This window comes from Balearica regulorum, chromosome 12 (genome assembly GCF_011004875.1).
Source record: "Balearica regulorum gibbericeps isolate bBalReg1 chromosome 12, bBalReg1.pri, whole genome shotgun sequence".
NCBI lineage: Eukaryota > Metazoa > Chordata > Aves > Gruiformes > Gruidae > Balearica > Balearica regulorum.
In genome coordinates, this window is record NC_046195.1 from 1,794,357 (window position 1) to 1,814,412 (window position 20,056).

Below are 20,056 nucleotides of genomic sequence, written 5' to 3' on the forward strand. Positions count from 1 at the left end.
CAGTCTCCAAAGAGTTATCAGCTCCTTTCCCATAAGGGAGCTCTGTCTGGGAAAGGTTTTCTCACACACCTCCCTATTTGGCATCTCAGGACTTCGCTTGAAGTAAAAACCATGCTCAGTAACACCTCTCCTCTCCAGAGCAGAGCATAGGACAGTCACGGCACATCAGACTACAGACCCACACAGCCCATTATCTCATCTCTGACAGCAGTGAATAGCGTGATGCCTGGGAAAGAATGACCAAGCCGTCATTCACTGGTCACCCTCTACGCACGGAGAACTTCGTAGCCCTCTATGGCTCTGCTCAAGGCTGAAGCGTTTCTGTTTATTCAACTCCTTCTTGTACAGAAGCTGGTCCAGATCAACAATCATCCCTGTTCCTCTCTCCTAGACATTTTTTATACCACAGAGTTTTTAAGGTTGATGGGCAACCAAAACTGTCCTTGTAAGCCTGTGTTTGGCTAAAGCGAGCGTTCTGTCAAAGAGGGTTTAGCAGCTGACTTTCTCAGGAGCAAGTCACTGAAAAGTCCAAGCGTTTCCTTTAGAGATGAATGATCTATGGACAGCAGATGGAGTACTCACTCGCTGTGGAGGTCGTCTTCTGCACATGTGATGTTTCAGCTAGAGGCAAAGCAGGGAAGAATAAAGTGATGTATGTGATAATCCGTCTTGGCCACTACTGAGAAGGGAAATTTCACAGCAGTCATTTCTGAAATCCAGAAGGCAACAGAGGTAGAAAAGGATTAGTTTGCTTTCTTCTGTACTTCTGTAAAGATGAAGGAGGATGAACGTTTCTCAGTATGTCCATCATGGAGAGGATTTTAGTGTCGTTTCTCTTCTCTTTAGCCCATTTGGCTACCGGACCTCATCTTCCAGAGCATTATGTTGTTGGCCACCAGCGCTATGGGCAGAACAGCCCTTTCTACAAGAGAGATGTTCTTTGCTCTGTGGCAGTGAGAACAACCACCCAAATCAGCCTGAAGATACTGCAGGAAAGCATTCAATCCTGCAGCATCAACGAAGCATAATCTCTGAGCTCGTAAGATGAAGATGGCATAAATCATACGCAGACTTTCAAAAGGAAGTCTCTGGAGCCTGATCTGGTCGGTCACCCACACGACCACAAAGCAATTTCCCTGGGAATCTATCCGCTATTCAGCTGAAACTCTTTCGGTTAGCTACCTCTCCTTGCCACACACATTGTCTAGCCTAGAGGCGACGCATCCCCACAATATCTACAGGTGCCGCAAAACTACAAAGGAAAAAGGAATTTCACGTTCATGGAGCCTCAGCAGTATCTATACACTCACCTCAGTAAAACCAGACCTCAAATAGTATTTATAACAGCACAGATTTTGTTCTGGATTTCTCTGATTTTATTTCCAGAGCATCTTTTCTTTGAAATCTTGTTCAAGCCCTTCCCCACACAGTCAGTTGCATCGCCCTCCTGCTTCTCCACCTCCTCTTTGTTTTATAAAACATTTTCTGGGTCTTCCACTTGTGTATCACTTTTTCTCAGCCGCATTTGCTCTAGAGAAGTTTCTACTTCTCTGCTCATTGCCTCTTTGTGGAAGAGGTTAGAGACATCTTCTGCAAATTAAGACAAATCTGGTTCCATATGCAGCCACAATTACTACCACTAGCTTCGTTTTATACCAAATACTCCATGTCTTATGCCTCCTGTCATTCACAAAGGAAGAAAATACCCGGGACAACTTTGTCAAAGCAAATTCTGTGGCTAAAACCTCTGTAGACGGATCTACAGAAGACAGCTTTGCTAGGCACCGCTATTTATGAGTTGTGTCACTTAATATATGACACGGGGATGCATGCAAGTAGTTTACAATGTGAACTATAAAATACACAAATAGTTTTGGCAGTCTCACCGGTGAAATTCTGAAACAACTGCCTCTCAGTAGACCAATACACAAACGTATTGCAAAATCTGATTCAGGGCTTCAGTTAGCATGTTAAAATGTGCCTAGCTTACAATATTGCACAAGGCACATCCTATCAGTCAGCAGATCAGCCATCCATGAGAAAGCAGAACCGTACGCCTGATTGCTACAGCCTTGAGTTCCTGTTCTTTGAGTTGTAGCATAGTCTGGGCTCGCGGTACTAGAAGGTGCTAACGAAGAGATGAAGCTCAGGGAGGTGGAGCAAAGGAGGCTTGGGGCTGTTCTGATGAAGCAGACTCTGTGGTAAGGGCCCAGCCAGAGACACGTTGTAAGGCAGGATCTACGAGGATGAGCAGCACGTAGCTGACGTAACCATCACCGTATGTTGTCCCCACCCAATGCAACTCTTCCACAGTCGCGTGTGTGATTGGAATGGCAAAATGGCAGCCGAGCCAGCTGAAGAGAACCACTCCCCACAAAGACATATCCTGTGCCCAAAATCCAGACTGTGGCTATTCCATACACGCACAGGATACACACTGAATAAGAAACGGCGGGTGGGGTGGGGGGTGGAGGCTATTTTCATTCAACCAAGAGAGTATTTTTGCTGGTAAAACCGTCTGACTCTCAGCCAGAGATTATGGCTTTTCCCTCCCAGAAATCTGACCTAAGGCTATCCTGCCATTGGCAAAGTACGCTCAACAAGCCCTTGTGTACAGCACTGCAAGCACGCAGATCTAAAAGACAGCAAACACTTTGGCTTCTCTATTCTAGTCTCTCCAGGCCTGCCTAAACCTTTCTTCCTCAGTCTTCTGCCACAGCAAGGGCTTCAGTTACAGCCTAAGGGCTGCAAACCAAGGGCTTCTCACAGATCCGGCTCTTAAGAGTTTTCTTGAATGCTAACAGAAGTGTTGCACTTAGGACATATGATTTTGCTGATGGGGTTGTACTAAACCAATTTGTTAGTTTGAGGTATATGCTGACAAGGTAGTGACGACATTTTAGCGCCCTTTGTATCACAGTAGTGAGGTCTGATTTCATAGACACCAAACATTTCAAGGCACATGCACTACCAATGACACCAGCACTGCTGTTAGAGTGAATGGAAATTTTAATCTATATACTAAAGAATCCGAAGTAGATACTACGAGACGCAATCCACAAAACACTCAACAATGAGTATGTAAATTGGATGGATTTAGGGGACTAAAGAATATTTTGAGAGTTTTGTTTTCAGAGTTCCTTTCCAAAGATAAGATTGGGCATCTGTCATTCATCTTCTATCTTGCCAAAGAAGTTGAGAGCACAGAAAAGCACTTAAAGCATTGCTCTGTCCGTATGCACTGCTCACGTCAGATATAGAACCATCCTTTCTTCTGGACAGAATGCACCACCACCTGTAATATATCTAATAACTCTCACGTGACTGTTTACAGAGCCAAACCTGACAGATAAACTGGAGTTTAGCTGTCCCGTCGTTCTGCAGCTCTCAGCACCTGACAGCGTGGCAGCTGGTGCAGCTGCACTTGGAGTCTCACAGGGGCAAGAATGGAAATGCTGTCAAGACATCTTCTTGGCAAAGTTTTCTCACTTCTTCCTTGATGGTAATTTCCTAACCTGTTGTCTTCCCACAAGATTTTTAGTTCTTGCATCTCTGTTGGTCTGAACCATTTGCTCCAGAAACAAGGCTGTTATTCCTGAGCTCAGGCAGTCACTGCCACAAACTAATTGCTCGGGGTGTTCACCAGCACACGTGGTGGCTCACGCTTGCTCCAGTTCCTGCCTATTCTGCTAAAAGCCAGGCTGATCACCACAGGGCACTGTAAAATCCAGCAATTTGGCTCAAATTGAAAGAAATGCATAATTCTGGATCTGGATGTTCCCAGCGCCAGCCCTGGTGTCTCAGCCAAGATGGAAGCCGTTCCACCCCCCGATGTTGAGTTCTCAAAAAAATGGACGATGGCGAGGCCTCCAAGGAAGGCAGATTTATAATCATGAGGCAGAGTGGGAGGGAAAAGAGATTCTATGCGCAGAAACACTCACTTCTACAACAGCAAACCTCTCTAAACCTCTCAGAACATCCAAACAACCGGCATCTGACAGCTTCACGCTAGGCGTTTCTTCCAAACTCTAATTCTGGGTACAGACTATGCTGATACTCATTAAGTAATTTAAACTGGGACTTGCATCTTTCCTGTGCGATGTTACTTCTGAAGCACTGCACTACCGATGAGCGTTTTGCAACTGCCAAGACATGAAAGTGTGTTTGTTATTAACACATCACTATATAATTAGGGGACTTAGCAGGGGGCTGGGTATTCACATGTTCTTCTTCCTCTGTTGCTGACAGTGTTAGATGAAAGTCTCTAGGTATCCCATTAGGTGACAAGTGAAAATGAGTTCTGCGGCCAAAACTAAGCAATTTGGCACAATTTAGTAGAGAGATGGCATTTTCTGCTCAAAAAGGGCCCAGAATTAGAACAGCAGGAGGTGTTACAGATCAAGATTGAGATGCGCTGGCCAAGCTGAGTGGGTGTCTTACAGAGCAGAGCAGCAGTGGGTGCTGAAGTCCAGGATTGAGATATGTTGGCAGAGCTCAGATGGGGAATGCTGCCCAGTTTCTGAGAACAAGACAGAGTCTGTATTTTAATTAGAGTTCCTCTGCTCATCTGCATGGCTCAGCACAAACTTTCATGTTCTGAATTTTCTAGGCCTTTATTAGGATCCATCCAAAAAGCCTACCTTCCACTTTTTCCCACTCCTCCCCCAGTGAAGACATGCCGGTACCGACTGCTCACACTCATGTGTTCTGCTGTTGGCTCTCATTAAGTGTCACGGGTCAAGCATCAGAAATCTATGCACTAATTTCACATATATAGACTGATATATGGTTCCCGCTGTAAAGAGTTTCCAGTTCAGATTAAACAAGGCCTGCAATAAAAGACAGGAGGCTGTGGGATTTCAGGGAGAGTAAAAAAAGGCATGATGACACGTAGAGGAGTGAGCTGGACACACAAAACCTGAATAACTGACTTCACAAAGCCTGGGGAACGGAGAGAGAGGCAGTAATATGATGGCAGCGTTGGATAGGGCAGGAGGCAACAGGATTGCAAGCATCTGCAATGCAAATCCTGCCCTGAGTACTGCGTAATGTTTATTAGCTACGGCTAAAGATTCCATCCCAAGCATTATAGATACGCACGACCGATCCCAGCAACAATAAAGGAATTCATAGTTTGAGAAAAACCTCCTCCCCTTTCCCCATTGTGCACAGGCCTACAGTTTAGGCTGGCCAAAGTAGGTCAAAGGGAATTAGTTCATTTGAATATGTAAATTCAACTTAACAAGGAGTACAGACAATTGCTTCAAGCTTGTGAGTTCAAGCTAAGAAAAACAGGTCTTCATAGCTCCTTTGGGAACTCAAAGCTTTGGCTTTCACCTCTCCCTGCTGTTCCCTCTGCTCGTCCATCTTCATCCCTTTCCCTCCCGCCTCCAGCCTAGTGAGCATCAGGCAAACCCCTCCATTTCTCAAAACCATGCCTGTGGTCAAAAGAGCAAACTCAGTACGGTCATTAGAAAGCTCACGCGTAAAGGTTTGTGAGCTCTGAGCGGCTGCTGTGAACACGTCCTATGTGTGCAACTCTCCACAAGCTAATTTTCAAACAAGCGAGAAAACGCATCTTTTGTCTGCCTCCTGCAGACAAAGTCTTTTTTCCTCTTTTTTCTTTTTTTTTTTTTTTTTTTTTTTTTGCTGAAGGGAACAAGTTCAGTTTCCAATAACTGAAGACTGATTAAATCCGCTGTCCCTCTACCACCCCCTCCCAGTCACAGGCAGCTCATACTATGAAACAGTGTCAAGCAAAAGGATTTCTTATACAAAGAACTTCATATAACCAGAGAGAAGAAACGAAGGAATGTTGGCATTAATTTTTGATTTAACTCTTTCCGGTCTAAAATCCTCTAACTCATACCTTTCTCTTCCTATGTTTTTATTAAAAGTATTCCAGCAAAAACTGTTTAAATCAGTGTGTTGCATCTTTGAAATAACACACAGCACTGAACCAGGAGTAATCGGCTTGATACTTCTGTAATTAAACAGGTATTTAATTAATACCTTTTACTCAGCCTGAGTCAACTCCTATGAAGCCAACAGCCCTGCGTCCCTCTGTTACCTCTGACTAAAATTTGTGGGGCAGTGGGTGGCTCAAGGGAAGGAAATAAGGAGCCAAATTTCAGTTCTCAGTTGACAGTTTCATGTCCAGTTTGGCTGTTTGAGGCAAACCTACATCTGCAGTGGCTTAAAATGAATGTCGACCAAGAAATTGCTGTTTAGCTCTCTAACTGAGCAGGTTCTCTTTTTTTTTTTTTTTTTTTTTTAAATGTTTTATTTCTATCGGCAGGAATAAAGACGATAAAACAAATCTTTCAATTACCTTTGCAGTCTCATTCAAGTCCACTGACAAAACTGTTCATGGAGATTGAACGCCAGCAGTTTATGGAGACCGAATAACAGTAGTTCCTCCTGAGCACTTTCGCTGTTGTCAATGTGGAAACCGTACCTGTTCTGGGAGTAAAAAAAGCCAACTTCAGTCTTCAGGGAAACAATGCAGAAGACTGCATTTGCATCAGATGAAAAACTAATCACCCCAAAATGGAATTGTGGCTTAATTCCCCAAAGTATTGCTGTGTTAGGTTATCTGCTTGCAGCCTAACCCTCTGACAACACAGTGCTAATAATGGGGTCCCCGAGCTGTGACAACACTCTGGGTTGTGGCTGCCTTATGGGCACGTCTAATTATGATGTTCTGTGACAAGGCTATAAATACACACGCTCCCACAGGTGGAGACCTGATTGTAGTGAGCAGCGAGGGGTTCTGCAGGTATTTGCTCTATTCTGACACGGCATAGCATTGCCTGCTCGAACCGGAGGGCTGTTTATAACTGCAAGAGCCTCGCAGGCCTATACCTCAGGGAATTCCAGAGTATGGAAGCAAGCGAGATTTCATAATCACATATAGATCAAACGTTAGCGGGAAGAGTGCCAAAGGGAAAAAGAGTAAATTTGTTCAAATGAAAAAGCCTACTGACAAAACCCAAAGACCACCTGAGCAAAGGAAAATGAGGATTACATATTAACAGACCAACTCTGGTGGGCTGAATGTAGGTCTAGGTGGCGATGAAGATAATCAGTCTTTTATGGGGCACTTAAACAGGCAGTTGTTTGAGGAGAAAGAACTGTTTGAAGGATTTCTTGAATAGGGAAGGTGGCTAGGCCTCTAGTTCTAGATTCTGTTCTTAAAGATCATTACATTATCATAACGCTTTAGGCTTATAAAAGCAGTCAGTGCCCCTGCACACCACCCGCTGCCAGGTGAGGAGGAGTTCTCACTCTTTCCTTCCCTAGCAATTCCAGCCCCCACTGTCTGTGCCTTCTGCCCGCCTTCGCACCTTTGGACTTCACTTGCTCCTACACAAACAAAGAAAAAACCAAAAAATCCCCCAAAGAAGTCCTTTTTGATAAGGACCAGTAAGAAAGGGAATCTGATGGGCCCATCATAAATTCATAACAGCTGCTGCAGATGAGCTGTTGACTGAATACTAATTCTTGCATCCTAAAAAGAAAAATCAACAAAAAGCCTTCCGCTATCCCATCTCCTTTACTGTTTGTTTTGTCAGAGTCAAAGGAGATGACAATCACTCACAACATAGAGCTGAATAAGAAAATTATCAGCTGCCTCAGCCAACGCACCGTGGCACGCAGTTGTCAAACTCTTGCAAATTTTGTCATAAGCCTTAGAGCTAATGTTTCTATGATTTCTAAAGATGCCTGGAAAAGCTCCCTTTCATTAAAAAAGGGAAACCTCCCTTTTGACTTGCTATACCACCTCTGTGATGGGATGAAACAGGCACCAAAGGATGCTTTCTCCCGCAGCTCCCAAGGCAGGTTGCCTCAGGAGGAGCGTGGGCAGAGATTTGATGAAGTTAACTCACCCTGGAGAAGGCACCAAAGCAGCAGAGATCAGAAGCTGTGCCACAGAGAAAGAAATAATACATACAGGGCCAGTGATTAGCTTCAGGTCAGTGACTAGTTTGCTGGACAGGAGCTGTTTAGACAAAGGAGCTGAGGCACAGCAGTGACAGGCACTGTGTGACTGAGGCAGACAAAGTGGAACTATAACATGGACCCACAAAGGTCCTGGACAACAAAGGACAGAAGGGGCACCCTGAGGAAGAACCCAAAGGAAAGGAGAGTGAAGCAGTACCACGTACAGAGGAGCGTGCTGGCCTAATACCCAGAGAGGCTTTTGGCTCAGTGCTGGCAACACGGTGAGGGCCAAGCCCCGAGGCAGCGCTCACCGCAGACTCCTCGCCCCAGCACTGGCTCCCCGCCGCCCGACAGCCCGGTTCTGACGACCCCGGAGTCCCTGAGCACGGCGATGCCCGCAACCGACCCGCTCCCCCCCGCCATTTCCCCTCACGACGCGCCGCCGCCCTCACGCAGCCTCCGCCTCCCGCCTTATTCCCATAGCTCAGTTACGCAGGCGGCGCAGCCGTACCTCCCAGAGGTACGTAGGTTGCGGGCGGGAGAGGCCGCTCCGTTCGCGTAGGGCCCGCCTCGATTCCCGAAACGCCTTTACGACACTGGCGCCCGGCGGGGGCGGGGCGCTACGGAGGCGGCGTAAGGAGGCCCCCGCCGCTAACGTCCCTCCTCAGACGTGGCGGGCGAGGAAAGGGGTGTGTGTGGGGGGGCCGGCCGGCGCGGACGCCGCGATGTGGCAGAGGTCGGTGTGCGTGGGCCTGCTGGCCCTGGCGCTGGGCTACCTCTGCCTCCTGGGCCCCGAGCTGCCCCACTCGGCGCTGCGGCACCTCTCCGCCTCTCTGCTGGGGGGGCTGCGCCGCGCCCGCTCCCTCGAGGGCCGTATGGTGGCGGCCTGGCAGGCGGCCATCGTCCGCCCGGCCCGGGGATGGGCGCGCGTCGCCGTCGGGTAGGTGCCGGTAGCGCGGAGCGGCGGGGGAGGGCGCCCCTTCCCATGGGCCGGGCTGTATCTCTCTCTATAGATCTGTATCTTTATATATCGTATATAGGTATGCGTATGGATGTATGAGGGCCTCACCTGCCGGGCGGAGCTCTCCATCGGCCTCAGCGCAGCCTCCCTGAGTTACTACGAGATTCAAAGCTGCTTCATGAGTTACTGGGGGGTTGGGGTCGGTGCGGCCCAGCAGGCTCAGGGAGAGGCCTCCGCTTGCTGCCAGACAGGCAGCTGCCCACGCTGCAGGCAGGAGGAGAGGCTGGTCGTGGAGCACGAGGTGGTGCCAAGGCAGCTGGGCGCTCGCTGGAGCTCCTGCCTGTTCGTTAAACCTCTCTGTTAGTTTTCCAGGTGAGGACGTTTTCCTGAGAGAGCCGCTGGTAATCGTGGGCAGCTGCCGGCTGCGTTGCTTAGTCAGAGGTGGACCTCGGCTGAGGGGATTAATGGCCAAAAAAAGTCACATATTGGTGATTTATGTGTGCTGCGTGGTTCAGACGCGGTTGGCAAGCCTGACTCTGGAGACCTTCCCCCTGGCTTGCTTGCCTGAAAACCAAATTTATGTATGGAGTCTGAGGGACCTGGAGCTGGTGGCACGTCCCCAGGAAGGTGGCAGTTGGGGAGCAGAGTCTGGCAATAAATAGATACGAGAGATGAGTTTATAAAGCGGGGAAGCGCACAAAGACTTCGCGATGGGGGAAAATTAACCGAGTCAAGGCAGAGATGCAAAGGGGTGGGAGGTGAGGGAGGGAAGGGAGAGGAGAAAGCAAGAGATGTTGAAGACGTCTGTGCCTGCACAGGGAAATCCATCACCCTTTCTCTTTTTAAACTGGAAAGAAGGCAAGGGGAAAGTTCAGGAATGTCACATTGATGCTAAATGCTGGTTTTAAGTCTGACCATTAACCTTGCCATTATATATAGCGCTTGACTCACTTTCTTTTAAATATAAGAACATGACAGGATAATTTGACTATAACTAGAAGAGTCGGCCTTCAAGTGTTGGAAGAAGTTACTCCACCTCAATGGCTGAGTAGCTGATAAGTGTTAGCTGGAGCCTGTCTTGCTCTTGCGTTATGGTTGATACAGGCTTTCTCCCCTCAATGGATAACAAGATAGGTTTTCCAGTGCCTCTTTTAGTCTTTTGCCATGCCTTCACTGGAAAAAAGCCAGGTGTCTTTGTTTTGTTCCTTCCTTTCTTCTTTGGTTTAAAGCAACTGAATACATGTATATATAATATATACACACACCCCAAACTTGAAGTTCAACAGCAAAAGCAGTTCATTAGTAGCATATCCCTGCTGTTAAGGGAGTTTATTAAAAGCATGAAGTGTGTTAGCAGAGGAATGGTAGAGAGGGAGAAGACAGACAGCTGGAAGATGATTAGAGGTGTCTCACTTGAAAGAACTGTGACTTGGTTTATGTCCCCTTGCATCTTTAATGATTCATTAAAATATAAAGTTGCTGACCTTTTGCTGCAGTGAGTTTGGGGCTGAAATGCTGCTTGAGCTTATTGTTTCTTTGGTTTTCTTTGCTCTGCTCTGCGAGGGGATTTTTCTCTCCTTCGTGTATGAGATGACGTGCAATACAGCAGATTTCTGAGCTGGTTACCTCGTGTCCTGAAAATCCTCAGGGATTTTAATGTCCTTTATTTTGTATGATGCAGCCTTCACGTGTTGGGGCCCAAATCATGCATGAAAGGTCACTGACGAGGAGGAATGCAAAATGGCTGTGCGTTTCACGCTGACATGTAAGCAGGCATTGGCATTTGGAGTGTCTTGTGGATAGACACAGAGCAAGTTAGAGATCCTGCAAAAGTTTTATAGATTGCTTAGATCCCTGTCAGAGGAGCGTGGGGCAGAGGAACAGAAATTGCACTTGACAGCAGTTCCAGATGATGTTTTAGTCTTAGTCGTTGCTGGTATCATCTCAGTAAATATTTGGTATATATTGATGTCTCTGTGAAACCAAGGACTAGAAACAAAGGGAAGTGTTCCTAAACTTTCTTCCTGGGGGCCTGGTTCCAGCCCAGAAACTTTCCTGTTCTCTAGTCTGAATTAGACTGTGTTTTAATTTATGTAATTGATAAGAAATGGGGACTGGAAGATTTCAGCTGCAGGTTAGACTTCGCATTAAGTCTAGACCTGCTGAAATGGTTGTCACTTCCTAACTATTGCAGGATTTTTCTCCCATTTCTAGTATTTGAGAGAAGGCGGCATGGTAATTCTGGAAATTTGGGACGGTCCTTTTGAAATTGCAGTTTTCAGATATTTCAGCTGAAAAATTGCTCTCTTGACTTCTCATAAACAGAACCAGCCTGGCAGGGGTGTGTTTGTGTGTGTGGTTTTGGTTACTGTTAGTAGTAGTTGAAACTCCAGAGGCTGATCTAGTAGACTTAAATACTTTCAGTTTTGTTTTTAACAGTTCTGAATTGTATGTATGTTGTAAACCAGAAATATATATTTAAAAAAAAAAAACCAAACCCAACACCTTCTTATTCTAAGAATTTAAAATGTTATTGTTATTGGGCTTATTCTTTTTTGAGCAAGCCTAAAAGTGCAAAATGTACTGCAACGTACGCAACCACCTTTGGACCACTCAGCTTACTTGTTTGTAAATGTCAAAAGGAGAACACTTTAGCAGAGAATTTGAGGAAATTCATATGCCTTTGAGTTTGTTTCTTTTTGTTTGCTTGATTGTTTTCCCCCTTAGCATGAGGGCTGCGAGCAGCAAACGTCACTGGCTGGGAAGTGATCTCATTGTATTGTCTCGCAAGTGCCGTAAGGTACGTGTGGTTATTTTCCTTATGCGTTTTCCTTCTGTCTTCCAGCGTCAACGCCTGCGTAGACGTGGTTCTGTCCGGTGTGAAGTTGTTAGAGGCACTCGGTCTTGAACCTGGGGATGGAAAAAATCATGCGGTCTTGAACTCCAGACAGGACCTAAAAGAAGCATTTGCTCACTTCATGGAAAAAGGGGCAGCTGCCGAGCGCTTCTTCAGCGATGCCGAGTCTTTCCATCACATTGCACAGACAGCCTCCGAGTACCCTGGTGCACAGGTACGTCTTCCACCTGAAAATAAGCTTTGAGCAGCGTGTTTCTTATTTTCTGCATCGTTGGTGACTTTCGTTCTCTGTCTAGTGAGAGTGCAGATCATTCAGGAAAGAAACCTCTGCCATAGCTTGAGTGCGTTAATGACTTTCCGCAGAATTCTGCACCTGGTTTTGAATGCTCTATCCCTCGATTGCTTTCCCAAGACTGAAGGGTCAGTCCGAGACGCCTCTGTAAGAATACTGTTGTATGGGAGCCAGATGGGGCCGGTGCTTGTAAAAGGCTCCAACGTCTTGTAATGAGGCAGGAAGGGGGGAAACAGATCCCAGCACTAGGAGGTGTAAACACTCTGATCAGCTGAGCTACTTAACGCAGGATTTAAATTCTCTCTAGGAGTGATGAAAAGAAATAGGTGTTTTTTTCTGAAGCCTCCCTTTCCAAAAGCAAGGGTTCCTTGCTCTAATTTATACTGGGTCTTCTAATCTAGCTTGATACCTTGCTTGGCAATTAGCTCATTTTTACAAACTGCTTAATGCTGCCTTCTATCCGGTTTGCCAGCTGCTTTTGAAGATGAGGAAGAGCTCTAAATGTTTTCTGTTGGTCAGGACTCTCTTGTGTTGACTTGTTTCTTCCCACTTTTGCTACGTTGACTTTCTAGCATCACCTGATTATTAGCTGTATCCTTCTATAGCCTGTTTTCTGTCCCCTCTGAGTGCCTGCAATCCTCACAACAATCTATATTCTTTGGTTTCAAAGCTCGCATTGGCGTTCTCTTACTTGAAAGTTTGACCTTTCTCACCTGAAGAGACTTTCACTGTTCCGCTCACTTCATGCGGGCACAGGTAGCAGGTTTAATCTTGATTTCAAACTGGATGGAAGTATTATTGCAGTTTTCAAATGATTGCTTGTCAGCCTTGCCAATAAAACACAAGTTACCAACTACCACAGAAAAGCTGCACAGAAGTAAGGGCTGTTTACATTATGAATTGATTTATACAGGGCTGTGCGTTACCTAAAGGCAAATATTTAGATTAAAAAAAAAAAAAAGTCAGAGAACACTTAAACTTGTCAAGATCTCACAGAGAATTTTAAAATTGTTTTGCCTTCAGCCCTGATAAGCTTTATTAACTTCCATAATGCTAGACTCTCTTCTAAAAAAGGTAAAATCTCTAGCTGATAGCGAGGACACTATCAAAGCAAGGGAATGCCCACACCTGCCTCTGTTTGTTTTACAGCTTTACGTAGGAGGAAATGCTGCTCTCATTGGTCAGAAGCTTGCAACAAATCCAGACCTGAAGGTATGCGTTCCAAAAGTTTCGTGCTATTCACTTGTCTTTAATAAGCCTCACGTTACTTCCCTGTAGATTTTGGGGATCCCGCAGTTATTTCTTAGGTTATGGTGGAACATATGGTTGGCCTTACAAGTTATGTAGCTGATTTTTTTTAAATTGCTTTTTTTTTTTTTTTAAATCAATTGTCTAGGTGATGCTTAAATGCACTGAAATGGTGGCAAAGGACGTGGCAGGTGATCCTTGATTGTTTTTTTTTCTTGTTTCTAGATCCTCCTTTGTGGCCCAGTTGGTCCTAAACTCCATGAACTACTTGATGACAATGTGGTTGTGCCACCTGAATCCATGCAGGAAAGAGACGAATTCCATCTTATCTTGGAGTATCAAGCAGGTACCTTGCCAAAGGCTGGATGTTAGATGGGAACCCTGAACATCACTCAGACAGTCCTGGTTTTAAAGTTGGAGGGTTTTTTTGAATCGGTTAATTCCAGAAAGACTGTGTAAGTTATCAGTATTGGCAGCTGTCACCGGGCTAATTGGGTAATTCCATGTGCTTCGGGGAGCTGTGGTAGGTGAACAGACATCTAAAAGTCTTTTGAAACTTTTTCCCTTTGTAATACAGTTACCGAAACGTGAACTCCTGCTGCTGTCTTGCCATCCCTTTGGTTCTGTATGCTTGTATGCTACAACCTATAGAAACCAAGCGGACTTCTCATTTAGTTGTGATACGTAGCCTAAGCAGACCTGACGGGTGTAATTCTAAAGCTGTATGAACACTAAAATAGTCTGGTAGTGTTCTCTGAAAACAGAAAGGTACCATTTAACCTCATGCAGATGAAATTCAGGGTAACCCTAAGGAAATGACTAAAACAAATCTGCGCGTATTTTCTTGCTGTTTTCCATCTGAATCGTTCCGCTGGTCCTGTCTCGACGTATAGCTTCAGAAAGAGTTACGTTGGCCTGACGGAAGAGGGAGTGTTTGGGAAGGAGGGAGGGCAAGAACCCCCATAATTCAACTTTTTCAGCAGCAAAACTAATCCCAAAGCATCCACTCTGATGGACTCCTGGCTGAGACAAGGTTACTATAACTGACAAGTGCTGTTACACAGTAGCCAATGGAAAATACGCTAATTTTGAAGGGAATTTTACTCTTCTTGCTCCTGGAAGCATCCTGGGTAGATGATACCTCAGTAGAGGATGCCTCAGCATCTTTGTTCCCAGATAAGAACTGTCCTCCTGATGCAAAGCTGAGGATCTTTGTCCTAGGCAGAGCTTTGCCTTAAGCCTTTTCTTAAGAGGAGGCAGCGCTGATGGCTGTTGATGCTGGTTTAGTGGCTTTTCCCCAAATGCTGCTCACGTTCTCCAAACTCTAACCAGCGTACGGTCTGGGAGAGCTGAGTAAGGAAGTATGCAGGCTGGCTCTAAGGTGGAGATTCCGCCTATAAGAGCCCCAAAATTGCTTGTGTCTCGAGCTTTCTGTTCAAGCTGCCCTTGGTGACCGGTGTTTATTTATTCCCTTACATTTCTTTCTGTCCAGTTATCATAACTGGCACCAGGAACCGAACAGCAATGCGTGTACAGATGGGGAGAGCTGGCCAGTTGGACTGTGGCTGTTGTAATTTGTATCCTCTCTAGGCTGTCGTTACCCTCTTTTCTCATGGCTCGGTGTCCTGGCGATGGAGCCCATTTAATTTATCGTCTTATGCAGGAATAAACCAGTTTACACATACAGCACTGGTGCAGTTCTGTTCTGCAGATCATTTCTGGGAGCTGCGCTGTAAGGAACCATAAGAGTTGTTGAGGGCGTACCCAGAGACAGGCTAACAAGCGGCTGTTGCCAGAAGGGGAGGTCTCCCCTCTGCATATCCCGCTCACTCCAGCCGTCTGGCTTGAGCTGGCTGTGACACTCACCTAATTGCACGATCAACTCATACAACCAATTAAAACATCACAAAGCTTGCAAAACCAAACAAGTACTGAATTTTCCTTGTGATCAGGCGAGCATCTAAACAAGGCAGAGGGAGTGAATGAAGAGAACGAGTGAGAAAAAGAGCGAGAGATGGCACATTGGGGCCAGTCAAAGCGTGAAACCATGCCCTTGGATTCCAGCAGGATATCCCAAAACAATCTCCGGATGCGTGGTTTGATTTGCTTCTCTTCTGAGTTAACTTGCTTCTATTTGTTTCACCCTAGGCGAGGAGTGGGGACAAGTGAGAGCACCCAACGCCAACCGCTTTATCTTCTCCCATGACCTATCAAATGGCGCCTTAAATATGCTGGAAGTGTTTGTGTCCAGCTTGGATGAATTTCAGCCGGATCTTGTGGTACTTTCAGGACTTCACATGATGGAAGGCCAGAGCAAGGAGATGCGACAGAGACGACTTATGGAGGTAAGATACTTGAATACCGGTGTCTCCTTAATTTCCATTCCAACAAATGCTTCATGGCAAAGTCTTGGTTTTCCAGGTTTGAACTTGTAATTAGGCTGGGTCTTCAGATCTCCCGCAAATCGTTTCATATCGCATGCTAAAAGAAGAATGTGAACTGTAGGAATGGCAAAAGTCTAATCCCATAACACTCATGTCTCTTGCATTCAGGGGGTTGACTAGCGGGGGGAAAAGGTATGGTCTGGTTGTCTGGCTGGAGTAGGTTGGAACTGGAGCTTATCTGGTGGCTAAATGACATTTTTTCTATCCCAGATACTAAGATGATCAAGGTTATAATCGAGGCTTGCATTCTTTAAGCAGCTTCTGTGTTAGATAATCCAAGAGGCAGCTTTCTCATCTGAGCCCAAAAGAGCTACACCACCTTTTCTTTTTCTTTACAGATCGTTGCCTGTTGTACAGTGCCTTTCCTGATGCAATGCACTAGCCTTCTTTTTCTCCTTCTTTTTCTCTGTTCTAGGATCAGCTGTTCTACAGCTGCTTCAGATTTGTGAGGTTTCTGAGTAAGTCCATTAGCAAAGTGCTGAGCTGGGTGCAGATCAGGGTTAGATATAGTTTTCCTCCTCTGGGATTCTGAAAACTAGAAATTGTTTTTATTTCTGCCCCTTAGCAGTACATTCTGGCACCTGTCAGACATCCCTTTGGAATTATGTTTAAATCCGTATACAAGAAGATTAAAAGATGTGTACCTCTGAGTCAAACCCCCTTTGTTCTTTTCTGTTTCTTAATGAATATGTGGTTTAGGGTTGGTTTGTTGGGTTTTTTTTCTTTTCCTGTACCCCTGCAGGCTGTGGCCTCCATCTCGGATATCCCTACTGACATTCCCATACACCTGGAGCTGGCCAGTATGACTGATCAAGATTTTATGAGCAACATCGTGCATCAGGTAACGAAAACGAAAGGACACGCTCTTTTTACCAGCTTCCTTTTCTTCAGTATCACAATGCGCAGACTGGTAGATGAATATAGAAATGAAACCTTAAAATTAGGGCTATCCATTTGAAGATAAATTGAGAACACGGGGTTAATGTCTGCTATCCTATTTGGAATGCTTTTGTTTTCTCTGCTGAGCTTACCGGAGTCTCCTCTGTGCAGCGAAGGAGAACTGTAATGACTTCTGGCTTAGCAGAGGACAAATTTGTTTTCTTTAGCTCTGAGAGACTACTCGATTTAAAACAGGTGTCGCTGGGAAGTTTCATTTAGGAGGTATCTTACATTGCTCTCGGTTGATCATCAGACCGTTTTCAGCGAGGACGAAGGATTTTTTGCAGATCTGAGTTTATTCAGTAAAAATACCATGCAACACAGCTGGGCTCTGTTCTCTGATAGGAAGATTTTTTGCGGTCACAGGGGGAAGGTGACCCGGGAGAATACGCGCAACTCCACAGGTCCAAGTAACTTTGGCTGGTTTAGATTTAGGAGGCTTGCAGATTTCTAGAAAAAACAGGATTTGAATTTGAGCTTATAGCTTAAAACAACCCCTCAATTTCTTTGCAGAATTTTTTTCCTGCAGATCCTGATGGTTCCTTGTTTTCCTCTCCAGGAAACTGGGTGCTCCTTTCTGCTGAGCACCCTGGCGATAGAGGCAGTAATGCAGCACTATAAAAACAACGCCCTGAACGAGAAAAACCAAAGCGTGATTCTCTCTCTGAAGGAAAAACCGTTGTTCCTGTGTTTTCTGTTAGCAGGTCTTTCCCCTGGTGAACTCCATTGGGCTGAACGAACAGGAGCTGCTGTTCCTCACGCAATCCGCTTCTGGTCCCCACGCCTCCCTTGCTTCCTGGACCGGAGTTCCCGACGTGGGTGTAGTCAGCGACATCCTCTTCTGGATCCTGAAGGAGCACGGGAAGACCGCAGAGCGGGCTTCTGACCTCACGCGGATCCACTTTCACACCCTGGCCTACCATATCCTCGTCACGGTGGATGGGTACTGGGGCAACCAGGTTGCCGCCGTGGCTGCCGGAGCTCGAGCAGCGGGGACTCAAGCCTGCGCGACCGAAACCATCGATACCAGCAAAGTCTTTCTTAAAGCTCCTTTGGAGTTCGTGACCTCCCAGATAGAGGCGCCTTCCAAAATCTCTTTAAATCCGGATGAGCCAGTGGTGCATTGGCACAGAGAAGGCATCTCGTTCCATTTCACTCCTGTTTTGGTGTGTAAAGATCCCGTCCGGACCGTGGGACTTGGGGATGCTATTTCAGCTGAAGGACTCCTATACTCAGAAGTATATCCACAATAGAAGACTAACACCCTCCTTTTTCTCCAATACCGTTTGGTTTCGGAGGAACCTTGGTGTTCTCATTAGGATTTCAGCAGTGATGGTATAGGAACAGAATCAGGGTGTGGTGTGTTTTCTGGGTATGACTGAAAAAGAGCCAAAGAATAATTCCAGGTATAAACTGTCAGATACATTCCAGTCACTTGGCAACGACTTGAACGCTTCACGTTTTGGGTGCAGACTTTTTAGTCTTTAATGTGAAAATTGGCTTTGCTTTGTTCTAAACGTGCGGGGAGGGAAACAAATATCAAAATCCCTATTTGGCGTAGGTTTGCCGTTTGTAACTCTGGATGGGTCTTGCCTGTTAGCGCTGGAAAGTACGGCGGCCAGGGGAATCTCCTGCGCGTGGATCCCAGGGTGAGCACGGCAGCGCTCGTCCCTGTCTTGCCTCTGATAAATTAAAAATAAAAGGCTCTTGCGGTTATCTCCTCGCAGCACGTTGGTACGTGGCAAGAGCAAACCTTCCGCTTGCTTGGTGTGATGATGAAATCTTTTACTGATGAAATTACCTCTCGACCTCGGTGCCCTCGGCACCGGAGGGAGCCAGAGTCCTGAAATGTGATGCACATTGTACCTCCTCCTTAAACAAAAACCCGACTCGAGGCTGCGTAGGTTCCTTTGGGTATCTGTTCTCTCTCTGACTAAAGGTATTCAGCTGAGCCCTAGTAGCCTGTCCGTAGTTTTTTGGGCAGCTAGAAGTAAAGATAATCCAGGTTTATATTTGGGGAGACGGCTTTATTTTCTTGCCAGGTAAACCGCAAACCGTTACCTGTGCTTGCTGTACGCTAAATACCGAGAGTTCCAGCCAACACGGCCGGTGTTCTTTGCTAACAGCGGCTGCTTCTGTCTGGTAGTTTACAGAAAAGCTATTGAGTGCTGGAGACTAAGTGGGTTTTGTTTGACAACGGTTGTGCGGTTTTCTTCCGATTCCCTGCCTGCCATTCAGAAGGGTTAATATGTTAGGGAAGGTCCTTCCGGAGGCTCAAAAGCATTTTCCAGGTAAGACTGAAGCGAGTAGGGTTTTTTAGGGTTTGATGTTGGTTTGGTTTTTTTGACTAGGTCACTGATCGTTTCTTTCCTCTGGACAGCCTTTGAAATTAAAAAAGTAGAACTATGTGTCCTTGTTAAATACTCTGCTTATCTTTTTTCTTCCTCGTAGTAGCACATGATGGATCGCATAGCACCAGCGTTTTATTTTTTCTGTCTCTTTCCAGCATGGTTTTGTCTCTGTTCGCTTCCAGAAACTGCAAGTGTATTTGCGTAGCTATCATACACATTTTTTTCAGTATAACTGGATTAAATGCAATCACCATGTCTATGCAAGCCTGCGCTAGACCAGAATTTGCAGGAGGTCGCGTTAGGTCAGTTTTTACATCTGAATGGAGGGGAGGAGAGTCCGTATCATTTGGGCTGGAGTGATGCGGTTCAGTAACGCTGTCAGGTTGCTGTCGGTGATATTCTCCTGTTGGAAAATTCGTGAATGCTCTGTAAGGATAAAAAAATGACGGCCGTTTTAACTTGTACTGACTTAGCACACGACGCTGTCTGTCAATGTATATTTAACTTCTGCTTCCCTCTGAGCAAAAAGCCTCTGTGTTTTACCAGAGGAGAAACACAGTCAGCGCTGTTTTCCTGCAGCTTATCCCATCCTGATCTTCCGTTCAGTCTCAGCATTTATCTTGGTGCGGGATCTTCTTAAGACTGGAACTATTTTGATCCAGATTTTTTATTATTATTGATAAATTGTAGCGTGGGACTTAGGAGTTCTGCTTTAGACTTCCTACAGAAAAAAAGTAAATTAAAAAAAAAAAATCTCTCCTTATAGCTGCCTGAAAGGTCTGCGGCCGTTGGCAGGGTTATTTTGCAACCGTTGATCGCAGCCTTCTGGCACGGCGCCCCCAGGACCACCAAAGGCCGCGCATCCTGCCAGCTGGAGAACTAATCCTTTGCTTATGCTCGGTCCCGCTTTCCTGACGTTGGGCCAAGCGGTGTGGATTCTTGAGCTGGAAACAAAACAAAACTAAATCCACACAAGCTGTCAGCAGCAAACGGGCCTGCTGCTGTGTTTCACTTCTCGCT

The 20,056-nt window shown here is 45.9% G+C and overlaps 1 protein-coding gene and 1 long non-coding RNA gene across 6 annotated transcripts in view; one reads left to right on the forward strand and one right to left on the reverse strand.

The window, feature by feature from the left end:
- LOC142603451 (uncharacterized) overlaps positions 1 to 6,459 on the reverse strand; it is a 73,968-nt gene extending 67,509 nt beyond the window's left edge. Inside the window, exon 1 of the long non-coding RNA XR_012837381.1 lies at positions 6,332 to 6,459. This is a non-coding gene — a long non-coding RNA (uncharacterized LOC142603451). The remainder of the gene's footprint in view (positions 1 to 6,331) is intronic.
- A 2,063-nt stretch (positions 6,460 to 8,522) lies between these two features.
- ADPGK (ADP dependent glucokinase) lies at positions 8,523 to 19,747 on the forward strand. 5 transcript variants are annotated; one of them, XM_075764974.1, is made up of 7 exons: positions 8,523 to 8,884; positions 11,751 to 11,976; positions 13,204 to 13,266; positions 13,528 to 13,648; positions 15,451 to 15,647; positions 16,489 to 16,587; positions 17,390 to 19,747. In XM_075764974.1, the coding sequence occupies exons 1-7, from the start codon at positions 8,670 to 8,672 to the stop codon at positions 17,936 to 17,938; spliced, it is 1,470 nt and encodes a 489-aa protein (XP_075621089.1). In that variant the 5' UTR covers positions 8,523 to 8,669; the 3' UTR covers positions 17,939 to 19,747. The 5 variants fall into 5 exon arrangements, with proteins under 5 accessions (XP_075621089.1, XP_075621092.1, XP_075621093.1 ...); XM_075764977.1 differs by having other exon boundaries at positions 8,538 to 8,884; positions 17,245 to 18,442; XM_075764978.1 differs by having other exon boundaries at positions 8,560 to 8,884; positions 17,387 to 19,747.
- Positions 19,748 to 20,056: the final 309 nt, after the last annotated feature.

Excerpts from the sequence above, each read along its gene's own strand:
- ADPGK (XM_075764978.1), top strand. The coding sequence starts at position 8,670 with ATGTGGCAGAGGTCGGTGTGCGTGGGCCTGCTGGCCCTGGCGCTGGGC. Across the intron at positions 8,885-11,750 it reads TGGGCGCGCGTCGCCGTCGG|CGTCAACGCCTGCGTAGACG; the intron begins GTAGGTGCCGGT and ends TCTGTCTTCCAG. Across the intron at positions 13,649-15,450 it reads TATCTTGGAGTATCAAGCAG|GCGAGGAGTGGGGACAAGTG; the intron begins GTACCTTGCCAA and ends GTTTCACCCTAG.